Below are 11,860 nucleotides of genomic sequence, written 5' to 3' on the forward strand. Positions count from 1 at the left end.
ACAACTAAAATTTGAATTCATCTATTTTTGTGTGCTCCAATTGTAAAAACTGTATTTCAGTCTATTGCGCGCGTGCACGCACGCACGCACGCACGCACGCACGCACACACAGGAAGTGGGTTCTTATAAAACTTTTGTGACTGACTCTGGAGTCATCCTGCCTTCAGACGTTCTCCTGATACATGATGAATAAAAACAGAGCATTCGTCCAGCCAAAATGATTTAATCAAACATCTTATTCACGTTCATATTACAACAGAGCAGTAAAGCTTTGCTCACAATTAAATTAGCAAGAATAAAAATCTGTCATACAGTGATCTTACTGATTGTAATTCAGTGTTTATTCCAAGGCCCACAAGTAAAAAATAAAATAAAATAAAAGGCACTTATCAGATTAAATAAAACAAGAGCACAGTCAAGTGGAGAGAAGAAATACAGAAGCATTTCTAAAAAGGCCAATTGTAAGTAAGGCCACTGAAGGTCCATGAGCTCACTGAGGATAAAACACTGAATATTTTTCACATCCTCGAGCATTAAAGCAGCGCCGCTTTAACTGTAACAGTTTCACTTCGCTAAGAGCCTGACAGGAATGTAGACGGATAAACTGTGGTTTTATTTCTGCTGCAGGAGCATCTGTCAACCACTAAAAGCCACAACACAACAAAGGTTCACAAGCTTCCTCCACCCCCACCTCCACATGTTTCTTTACAGTGATCAACCCTCTCCTGAGCAACTTCTGATGCAGTTTTTCTTTTGTTTAATTTTCAAGTTTCCAGGAGTTTTAAGAAGATCCCCATCGCCAATCAATGGCTTTAGGACATTCAACAGTGCTGGGATCTTAGCAGTGTCTCTGACATCAGAAGGAGAAAGAAAGCATCGTGCTTAGGGCGTTTGTTTTTTTGTCTGACGATGAGCGAGTCGTTCTCCTGACGTCTGACTCAGAGTTCATCAGGTTTTTTTCTTTTACGCTCCTCATCCCCAACAAAGAAAGGCCGCTCTTTGGAACAACGCTGGTCAAAAAGCAGCGACGACTTGTAAAAAGCAATCTGCGATAAAATATATATATAAAACATCATTTAAAACCTTTTTTTTCTTCTTAAAAAAAGTGCTCAGTGTATAGTTGCTCTCTCAGAGAGATCAGTGGCTTCATGAGTCAAGTTCCCCAAGTTTGCTTCAGGAAAATAATAATAATTTTTAAAAAAGGCCGCACGTGGCGGAGCCTGCTCGAGAGCTGCTCCGACGTCGCTCCTCTCATTTGCCGGTGTTCTGGGTGGGATTGTACTCCGTTTCACCTGACGACACCTGAGAGATGCGGCGCGTGGAGCCCCACAGGCGGCGGGAGAACTGTCCTGAGCGAACCTGAGCAGAGGAGGGGACATGTCGGCTTTTAGGGTTCAAACTACATTATCATCTGAAACAACCTAGTCCACAGGAAGTACTCTGCATACGACTAGACTCCCACATTCTTACACTCTTGTGTTAAACACACACACTCCTGCATCTCCCGATTGATCTTGACGTTCGGCGTCTCACCTCCTCTGGTTTCCCTGCCCCCACCACGATTAGCTTCCCATCCTCCAGTCCCACCAGTATGTGGCTGAACTCCTTGGTGACGGACACGCTCCTCACAGGAACCCTCAGGGCCAGAGGTGTGATCAAAGCATCCAGACTGCAGAACAGAGAGGCGTCAGAACAGCATCCAGTCTGAGCGGAGCCGCAGTCAGCCTGCTGCCACTTGAACGCCGCAGTTTCTCAAAGCTCCACATTGTGGTTTATTTAAGCATTACAAGATTATTATCACCCTCTGATGAGAGCAGGATAACATTTTTTCTTTTGTCTGTAACGTCATTTGGCTGTCTGTTAGCAAAATACCTCCAATACCACTGGAGGGATTTTCATCCAGCTCTCAGAAACTAACCATTGGATGTGCAGTAGTCCCTCGCTACATCGTGGTTCGACTTTTGCGATTTTTCAAAGTCAGATTGTACATGACACACAATTGTCAACTTTAATATTACTCACGTGATTGGGACGGTATGGGATATTATGACGGAGCTTTAGGGCTACGCTAAGAAAAAATAATTAAAAGCCATAAAATTATGAGAATAAAGTCGTAGTATTACGAGAATAAAGTCGTACGAGACTTTTATTTGGTTTTACAGTTCTCGTTTAATTATTTATTTTTTCCACGAGTCGGATCCACGACGCGACCTGTCAATCAATCCAGTAGGCGTGTCAGCAAATGCCCAATCCGAAGCTAAATGCTCCTATAAGTGAGTCGCTGGGTCTCTTCAGCCTCTTTCTGGCATATTTGTTGAAGACCTCTAACAGCACTGCACACACAGTTTCGCTTCACTGAGCGCCGTTTTCAAACAGAAACAAAAACGTAAGTCATGACGTTATGACATCACGTATATGCATCCCAGAAGCAGCATACAAACACACAACAGTAGGGGGCAGTACTGGAACACGTTCTGAGTAAGAGCGTCAATAACAATAAAGTTTAACAAACATTCTCCATTTTACCAAAGTTAAAATGCGGTAAACCTGATTTATCGTGTCGGAGTTTGGATAATATTACGACTCATTCAGTTTCAGATTGGTCATTTCCTGACACGCCTACTGGATTGATTGACAGGTCGCGTTGTGGATCTAACTTGTGGGGGGAAAAAACGACGGCTATAAAAAAAAAAGTCTCATATGACTTTATTCTCGTAATTTTATGGCTTTTAATTATTATTTTTTTCTTGGTGTGGCAATGTAATTAAAAAAATTATAATTTTAGCGTGGCCCTAAAGCTCCGTCGTAGAGTAAAAAGTTAACGAAAAAAATACTTCGGACAGGCATCGCCATTTTGAAAAATTTTCTCAATAAGCCTATACGATATCGCCATTCAAAAGGACTGCATTTCCCAGAAGCCAACAGTGCTTCCAGCCGTTGCTTTTTGCTGAAATGGAGGGAAAGCTTTGATCTGATCCAAAAAAGTTCGGCCCTTATTCATAGTGACTTTGGCGCTCAGTGGATGCAGAGTCGCACGGAACTGACTGGGATTTGGACCAGAACTACTTCCAGCCTCATCGGTCAATCTGAGTGCCGTTTGCCGGCCCATGAAGCTTCTTGTGCAGGGAGGCGTCACTTGGAAGTCCCGTGTCTTCTCCGGAGCTCACCCAGACTTTTTTTTATTGGATACGATTATTTGGACTCGATCTGGACCACCGTGTGGTTTTGTGCTGGCTCGTGATAAACGAGGGACTACTGCACATCTAAAACTGATTAACTGATTGAAGATGAACTTTCTTGCAAACACAAAAACAGCAGTAACTCAGTCAATTTGACAGATTTTGATCTAAAATTTGGTACGGTAGTAGCTGAGCATCATCCCCAACAAATTCTCAGAGCGTTAACTGATTGCACTAGATTTGTTTTTAAACTTTGGCCTTCAACTATTAAAATCATTTCTGTATGCCTGCAGGCAAATCGCCTCATGAACCCCCGAATGGATTTCAATGATACTCTCAGAAAGTACTCATTATTTGTACCTGTACAACTAAAGTAAACCAAATTTAAGATGGCTGCCACAACTAAACGTTACTCAACACAAAAACGCCATTTTCACAGCTACTGATTAAAAATACACTGAGGTAGCAGCTGAGAGTCACCGCAAACACACACTCTGAGAGCTATTACTAAAGAGGCTACAATTACTGAAAGCCAAGAGCTCAGGGGCTGGACATCCAGCAGTTATCGTCATTAAATAAGTTGGTTTTATGGTTTAAAATCTAGTTTCATTTAAAAATGAACCCATTGGTGGGCTGAACGGAGTTCACCTGTGGGCCTGATTTGGCCCCCGGGCCGCCAGTTGAATAGCCCTGAACGGTTTGATCAAAATACCTCTAGCTTTGTCACTTTATGATACGAGATGATTTAAATTTAAAATTTGGCATGAAAGGCAGTTGACGATGTGCAACGTTTTATTTCAGAAGTCTTCACCTGAATAAATCTTGTACGTAGAGGCTCCCCTGCCTGGTCCCCAGGATGACGTACTCAGACACGAGGCGGAGAGCGGTGACCTGCTCCTCCGTGGTGAAGGAGGACAGCAGGCAGCCGTTCACCGAGTAAACATAAACGGAGAACTTGCCCTGCGGAACGAGCAGAATGTGAAAGTTCGCACAGCTCAAAGGCAACAACAGAACTTGAACACGCGCCTGCGGAGGACGTCTTGGAGCACCTTCCTGTGAGGGCGCTCCTCCTGAGACGTCTGCACCACGATGTGACCTTCCATGCCCACTTGGAGCGCAGAGATCTGGGCGGGCACGTAGCTTTCACCCGGAGGCCGCAGCGTCCGCAGGAACTGCCCTCGCCGGACGGTGTGCACGATCACGGTGCCATCCTGAAACACAGTGAGCACAGAGTAGACAATACATAAAATGTTGTTTGTATATTCAAAAAACTTTCACAAACACATGAACTCGTATACAGCCTGATTCTGCATGAAAACAACTGAAGCCCCTCGGATCAACACGTTTGTACTAAAACTTCTGCACACCTTTGTTTTTCTTCTCAACCACAGATGAGAGACAGAAAAGAGGTCAGTTTATCTCGGCTCGACTGAAATCAAGAAAAAATAAATAAATGGAAAGAAACTTTTCCCTCTATGTGTTTTTAAGCCTTTCAGCTTTAAAGACATTTAGTCTGGTCGGGTTTCAAGCATGGCTCTAAAGCTCCACTTTCTTGTCCAAATTTGGTCATTTATGAGCAAGATAACAAGCAGTCCTAAACGAAAAAAGATATTGTAAAGTTACACAGTTGTAAAGCAGTAAAAAAAAAAAAAAAGTTGCAACTTTCACCTCTTAAATGCGTGAATTTTTACGACGCCTCATATCTTTATGTTACTTTTCCGTCCGTAATCACTAAACAGCTCATGTGAGCATAAATACAAACATGCAGGGATTTTATTGTGCTGAAGAGATACTTTTTTCTGCTTTTTTGTCTGAAATAGAGTTAAATAAAATACAACACCTAAATATCGATTCACACATGATGCCAACCTGCTCATCTTTAGTCCAATTTAAGGAAAGAAAAACATTTTAAAAAAAGAGTTTGAGTTCCTTTTTGCAAGACTTCATCTGATCTAGTTCATTTTTTACTCAAACGGTTTAAGGGACAATAAACTGAAGCTAGTTAAAATACTTCGGCTGTTCTCAGATGTCACTTCAGACCATCATCTCTGATGAATGACAAGATACTTTTCTTTAGTTTCAATCAAAACTTTGCATGAACAGAAACATTTATTTTAATAAATAATATATACCGGTACATTCATTTATTTTAATGGATGGATGGATGGATGATGGACTGAACCTGAGAATGACCTGCAGCTTTTAATTGTTTATCACTGTGCAGCTGAAAGCGCCCTGTCCCGCAGCCTGACTGCACAGATTAACCTACAGTGAAGCACAATATGACGGGAACAGAGCTCCACAGCATGGACTGGTCCACTCAGGACCAGGACTAGCAGCGTCATCAGAAACAGACCGTGGCCATCAGCTGTTTGACCCACTTCCATCTGGGCGGAGGTTCAGAGCGATCAGACCACACACAAACACGAGTTATGACCTCCATAATGCTTCTCCAAACTAGAAACTCTTTCAGCCTATCCAACAAAGTTAAGTCAGTTCCTCTGGACAGTTTCTTTTTGTTGAAACGTTTCGTCTTTCATCCAAAAGACTTCATCAGTCCGAGGAGCCACAACAAACTCAGTAAATATCACCTTCTCATAGTGGGTCAAAGAGTTTGATGGTGCTCAGATGGTTTCTGGAGTCCACCCTCTCCCCCGTCGACTCATTTGAGGCAGTCATGGCCAAAGTGGTTTAAAATATCAAAGTTCACGCTCAATAATCCAGGAAAAAAATACAACAAAGTGAAGTTCTTTAAATTTCGGCAGAAAGCAGCAGCTGGAGCACTGTTGGCTTTTGGGCCGTGTAGTTCTTTTGACTTGTGTTACAGTACAGGCTTGTCATTCCCCGATCTGTTACAGAAGCACGATCCGTAGTGTCAGCTCGTTTGCTCATGCGTTAAAAGTAATACTTCCGGGTCGCACGCATCGCCGTTGAATATGCAAGATTAAGGAAAATGTACTGGAAATATCTTGTAAACTGATTTAATACAACACACAGTACGATTCATGTTGATAATTTATGCCACTTGTATTTCTGTTAAAATCATTGGCATATTTACATCATTGGTTAAAATGATATGTAACATATTTAGGATAAATCAAAAAATATTAGCGTGATGTGGCACAGCTTCACCACGGAGCGGCTCTGTTTCACCTTGAAATAATTCATTCTGTATCTTGAAGGGTTAATATGTCAATGATTTTAACGGAAATACGAGTGGCGTAAATTCGCAACATGAAGATCAAACTTTTCTAAATAAATTAAGACGGTTTTTATTCATAAAGAGAATTACAACATTGTCTAGGAAAATTAAACAATTTATAGAAAGAGATATTTTAATTATTATTAATAAATATGGTATGTTTCATAAATATATTTTGTTAATATGTGTTGTATTAAATCAGCTTACAGGATATTTCCAGTACATTTTCCTTAATTTTACATATTCAATGGCGACGCGAAAGTATTACTTTTAGCGCATGTGCAAATAAGCTGACACTACGGATTGGCTTCTGTACCAGATGGGGGAATGGTAAGGCTTATTGAAAGAAAACTACAAAATGGCAGCACCTGTCCAAAGTTTTTTGTCGTTTTGTTTTTGTCCTATTGGTTGGTTCCCGCTCCCGTCTGCTCCCGTTACCTTTTTATCCCGTACCGTCCCAATTGTGTGAGTAATATTACTTTTGACTCCCGTCCCGCAGGAGTCCGCCGGGAATCACGTGACCCATGGGATTACCAAAAAAAATGTCAGCCTTTATTTTCTACCGGGTTTATTGAGCATGAACTTTGATATCTTCAGCATACGTGAACACAAACTGTACGAGCTGAACTACTTTTTTTTTTGTTAACAAAAGAAGTGAGGATGCTTCTATTTATATGATCTCAGAAGCTTCAAAGTGAGACATAGTTTGTTGTAATTTGGGGATTTATCACCCGGCCATGCAACAAGTTAATTTTAATTACAAGAGTGCTGGTTTGAAAACTAGATTTTTATTGGTCCGAAGTGATTTCCAGTCATGTATTTAGGAGAATCCCTGTGTCACAGTGAAAACATTATATGAATTGTTGATGCTACGGCAGAGGAAAAAAAAAGCCCAAATCAAAAGAAACTATAAGGGTTATGAGACAATAAATCATTTCTGAAGACAAATGTTGATTTAAAAGTAGATTAAAAAGTCTATATGCTATTTTAATTATTAATGAAACTTAATTTATTCTTGCCAAAGCTCCTAACTGGAGCACTGAGCGTTGCAAGGACTTTAAACTTTGGTGCAGATCATTCTTTGTTGACGATCAATAGATATTTACACGGAGTCGACAAATGACCACTTTTGTTTTATGACACAAGAGCACAGGATTCTGATTCAAGACAGGTCCATGTTTTTTGTGACATCTCTGACCTTTGACCCTGAGACAGCCATGTCCAGTTCAGTGCTGATGGCCACGCAGGTCACCTCCTGGTCGTGTCCGCAGAGGACCTGCACCGGTCGGGGGGAAAGGCCACTGGAGAATCCGCCCTGAAGGACCATGAAAGTAAACCTTTATGTGAAAGGTGTCCATTCCAAGCTGAGCACATGAGCCACGATGTTCACACACAAAGAGGTTCACCTGCTGCAAAACCTGCCACACTATGCAGGAGGTGTCCCTGGAACCAGAGATGAGGTAGATGCCGCACAGATCCAGAGCCATGCACGTGACAACGTCTGTGAAACACGGGGAAACATAAGTTACACCAACAAGAGAAGAGAGAGAGAGATCCGATACGGAGCAGGGAGGAGCTGACCGATGTGCCGGCAGATCCTGCCCACCAGCTTCCCTTTCCCCAGCTGAGTGACGCGAAGGCTGCAGTCCCAGTGTCCCCCGCTGAACAGCAGGCGGCCGTCGTTGGACACCACCAGCACCTGGGCGCTGAGCTCCACCCCGGGAGAGAACGGCCCACTCAGGAAACGCTGAGTCCTGCAGGAAACGAAGACAAACTTTAGTTGCTGCGGTCTACATGTGGTGGTTTAAAGCCAGCAGTGAAACCGCTCAGCTGCTGCACGTCCAGCTGACTGACGCGTTTAAAATGAAGGGATTACATCCTGAGCTCGAACACACTCACTTGGGGTTGGTGAGCGTCGGATCTTTAGTGAAGGTGAAGTAGTTGGTGATGTTTTTGTCGTACGGTAACCAGCTGTGGGTTCCGATCAAACCGTTTGAGCTCACCGTCACCTTTAAATGAGAAACGAAACATCAACGCAGCAAAAATCAACCTCAGCTATTAAAGCCAGTTCCTCTTTTTTTTATTATCAGGATTGGTTTTAAATTTAGACGTTACCAGAGTATCAGAGCCCTGGATGATGAAGGAGTGATTCTGGTTCTTTGGGACCACGGCTTGGACGAGAGAAAGTCCGTCGCTGACGACCTAAATACACAAACAGGTGTGAATAAACACGGGAAGGTCCGAGCACCCGGAGGAAGGAGATCAGAGGCGTTTACCTCCACAAACGGCCGGAGTTTGTTGAGATGCTCAAAGATGTTTGGAGGCAGGTTGTCGAGGCGGGCCAGCCGCCGGGAGGCGTTCTGAGCCGTCAACCGAGTAGGATGAGGCTCCTGGGTGGAGATGAAGACGTGTCGTTAAACCGACTCGCTCATCGAGACTCACGGAATCATGAAATGTAAAAAACATAACGAGCCCTACGCAAAAACTACTGCGCAAGTTTTAAAGGGCGTTAAAAACTAATCACAGGAAGGACAGAAAAGTTGCTGAACACTGATTCTGTAAACCTCACCAAAATAAATAAATACTTTATTGTCATTTTTTCTGATCAAGTGCCTGATGGAAGCCGTCTATGTCCTGCTACACCCAGATCCGATCTCGACCCTCGTCTCTTTAAACAAAGCTGATCTGAGATTCATCTTTCTTTGCCTTTGACCACCATCACCTCATCTTCTGTTTTGACGACGCTGATCATTTATGTTAGGATTTTGTTTATAAAAATCTTATTTCTTTAGATTTAAATTTAATCCTAAACACAGAGGGATGTAGCAGCCCAAACATATTGCTTTGTGTTTTCTGCCCTGACACTGTGACGAATCATTCAACCTGGCTTTATGTTTTTATTTGTCTCAGTTTTTACATCTTGCTCAGAATAGCCCCATCTTTAGACTCAGTGATTTCTTTTCCAGGTTACCATATTTTCTGGTGTATAAGTCGTATCAGTCAAAAAATAAAAATAAAAATCATTATAAAGAGGAAAAAAACACAAGTCGCATTTATTTAATGGTCAAAACAGCTTCATTTTGCCTGGGTGGCGTGGTGCCATCCATCCATCCATCCATCCATCCATCGCAGCCGGAGCTGCTAGCTCTCCAGCGTTTCTCCGCCTGCACCAGTTCAGTGACGCGAGTGTGCACGGGAGGACTTGCTGTTGCAGTTCTTCGAAATTTAAAGCGTCAGTCAAAAATTGCGTTATGAATATGGGAAAAAAAAAAGTATATAAGTCACTTCGGCGTATACCAGTAAGTCGCAGGACTGACGTCTATGCAAAACAAAAACCCTGTGACTTATACACCGGAAAATACGTTAATGAACACCATCAGTAAAACAATGAATTTTTTAAGGGCTGTTTTACAAAGTCTGAGTGCTCAGTTAGTGGTAGTTTGAAAAAGCTTTGTTTTATATTCATTTATATTTTAAAACTTAAAAAAAAAAAATATCTGAATCAACATCTTTCCCAAAAAACTGATTATTTTGATTATTTTTATTATTATTAGATTTTATTTTCCAGGTGCTGTGGTCTCTGGTTGTACCTTGAGCAGCTGACAGGGCGTCTGCCCGAAGTTGCTGATGATGCCTTCCAAAGCTTTACGCTCGTTCTCGTTGGCGATCGCATCCAGATCGACGGCACCTGCAGAAGTTATTGAGTAAATCCTCGCGCCAATAAAGAATTCAAACATAACAACTCTAATACAAATTGCTTTTCAGCGATGAGATGCAACAAAAAGTTTGTTAAAGTGAGAGCCATTGTTGATAAAATGCAGTGCTGGTGGATAAAAGCCATTAAAAATCACTTTTACTAAATCATTAAACTTACTGAAGAGTTTGTTTTGTAGCTCTACAAGTTACGTAACGTCACGGTCAAGGATCGACTGAAAGGTTCCTCAAAACAACAAGGTCTGTGTTTAAAATGACATGGCAAGCAGGGGGTGGTACGCATTTATCTATTTGTTTTTTTATTTACCACAGACACTCATCTCGCCATGATACGAGAACAGATCGAACATAATCACAAAAACCACAAACAGATATGTGACCTGTGCTGGCAGAATGAGCCACAGTGAGGAGTTTTAATATTTAGGTATCTTTATTTTCTAATTCTCCACCTCAGAAGCTTCAAAATGATGCACAGTTTGTTCAATATTTTGGTAATTTATCCCCCGGCTTGGCAACAAGCTAGTTTTGTTTATATATTTCAAAAGGGAATCCTCAAGCCTCACAATGATGGAAAACATTATACAAAGGGATTTCCCAGCACTGACAGCTGGTAAAGAAAAAATGGTCAATTTAAAAGGAAAGTATAAGCATTATAAGAGTTAGTTCCTGTAGATAAACTTTGGTTTAAAGGTAGATTACGAAGATAATTTGCTCTTTAAGTTACCAGGACTATCAGACGGTGTTTTTATGGATCCATTTTTATCCAAATCTCAAATATGAAAAAAATCTTTATTGCCACTTGTTTGCACTGCAGCTCATTCAGACTCATTCTGCCTGCAGGGGTGAAATGTTTTATGCTCCATTTGTCTTGCTATCTCCTCTTGAACATTTTTAAAGCTGAGCAGAGACTGCAAACAGCAGGTTTTTTTTATTTAATTCTGTGAGGAAAGTATTCTTGTCTCACCTTCATAGGTGCAGTAGTAGAAGACATTGAGAGCTTTCACAGCCTCCTCTCCTCTCTGCTTGTAACCAAAGATCAGGTCGATCCATTCATGGAGGTGAGAGGACACGTGCTCAGACTCCTTACAAGAAAAAAACGAAAGGAGTCGTTCTTATCACGACAGAGCCTTCGACGACTGATGCATGGCTGAGTTTTATGACTCTGGCTGGTTCTGTTGGCTCACCAGGGCTTTCCTGTGTTTCCTGATGAAGTCTTCCATTGATGTGGCCCAGCGAGGCAGTTCCACGTCTGCCACCGGGTCCTGAGAGATCTGCAGGCGGCCCAAGTCGAAGCCTGTAAAAGCCCAAGAGTGTTAAAAAAAAAGTCTTTAAATCTCAAAAAACACACAACAGATGAGTTTAAGATGTTCGTTCGTGTAGAGGCAATGCACCGTTCATGTTCTGCAGGATTTCTGGGAAGTAGAAAAACTCCGGGATGAGCTCTTTGACGTCCGCCGGACTCTCCATGCGGGCCTGCCAGGCCGCTGCCACCGAGTGGAACTGTCTGTCTGCGACGTCGAACCTGAGAAACCACATACACACAAAAACCTTCTTGCAAATCCAAGTACAGAAGTCCCTCGCTACGTCACGGTCTGATTTTTGCAAATTCGATCTTTTACGGTTTTTCAAAGTAAGATTGTACACGACACACGATCGTCAACTTTAATATTACTCATGTGATTGGGACAGTACGGGATGCTGTACAGTAAAAAGTTAATGAAAAAAAAATACTTTGGACAGGCGCTGCCATTTTGTAGTTTTCTCT

At 42.1% G+C, this 11,860-nt stretch overlaps 1 protein-coding gene across 1 annotated transcript in view; it reads right to left on the reverse strand.

Annotated features, from left to right (window-relative positions):
• Window positions 1–824: 824 nt before the first annotated feature.
• The window catches only part of nbeal2 (neurobeachin-like 2), a 52,711-nt gene continuing 41,675 nt past the window's right edge, over window positions 825–11,860 (reverse strand). The window contains exons 42-55 of the mRNA XM_037677204.1: window positions 11,487–11,617; window positions 11,280–11,389; window positions 11,060–11,177; window positions 9,972–10,069; window positions 8,658–8,771; window positions 8,497–8,583; window positions 8,281–8,390; window positions 7,963–8,135; window positions 7,788–7,882; window positions 7,580–7,696; window positions 4,229–4,390; window positions 3,991–4,139; window positions 1,534–1,669; window positions 825–1,359 (exon numbers count right to left, since the gene is read on the reverse strand). Coding sequence (XP_037533132.1) covers window positions 1,252–1,359; window positions 1,534–1,669; window positions 3,991–4,139; window positions 4,229–4,390; window positions 7,580–7,696; window positions 7,788–7,882; window positions 7,963–8,135; window positions 8,281–8,390; window positions 8,497–8,583; window positions 8,658–8,771; window positions 9,972–10,069; window positions 11,060–11,177; window positions 11,280–11,389; window positions 11,487–11,617 — 1,708 coding nt within the window. The 3' untranslated portion in view covers window positions 825–1,251. The remainder of the gene's footprint in view (window positions 1,360–1,533; window positions 1,670–3,990; window positions 4,140–4,228; window positions 4,391–7,579; window positions 7,697–7,787; window positions 7,883–7,962; window positions 8,136–8,280; window positions 8,391–8,496; window positions 8,584–8,657; window positions 8,772–9,971; window positions 10,070–11,059; window positions 11,178–11,279; window positions 11,390–11,486; window positions 11,618–11,860) is intronic.

The sequence above is a fragment of the Nematolebias whitei genome, chromosome 5 (genome assembly GCF_014905685.2).
Source record: "Nematolebias whitei isolate Nwh7 chromosome 5, NemWhi1, whole genome shotgun sequence".
Classification (NCBI taxonomy): domain Eukaryota; kingdom Metazoa; phylum Chordata; class Actinopteri; order Cyprinodontiformes; family Rivulidae; genus Nematolebias; species Nematolebias whitei.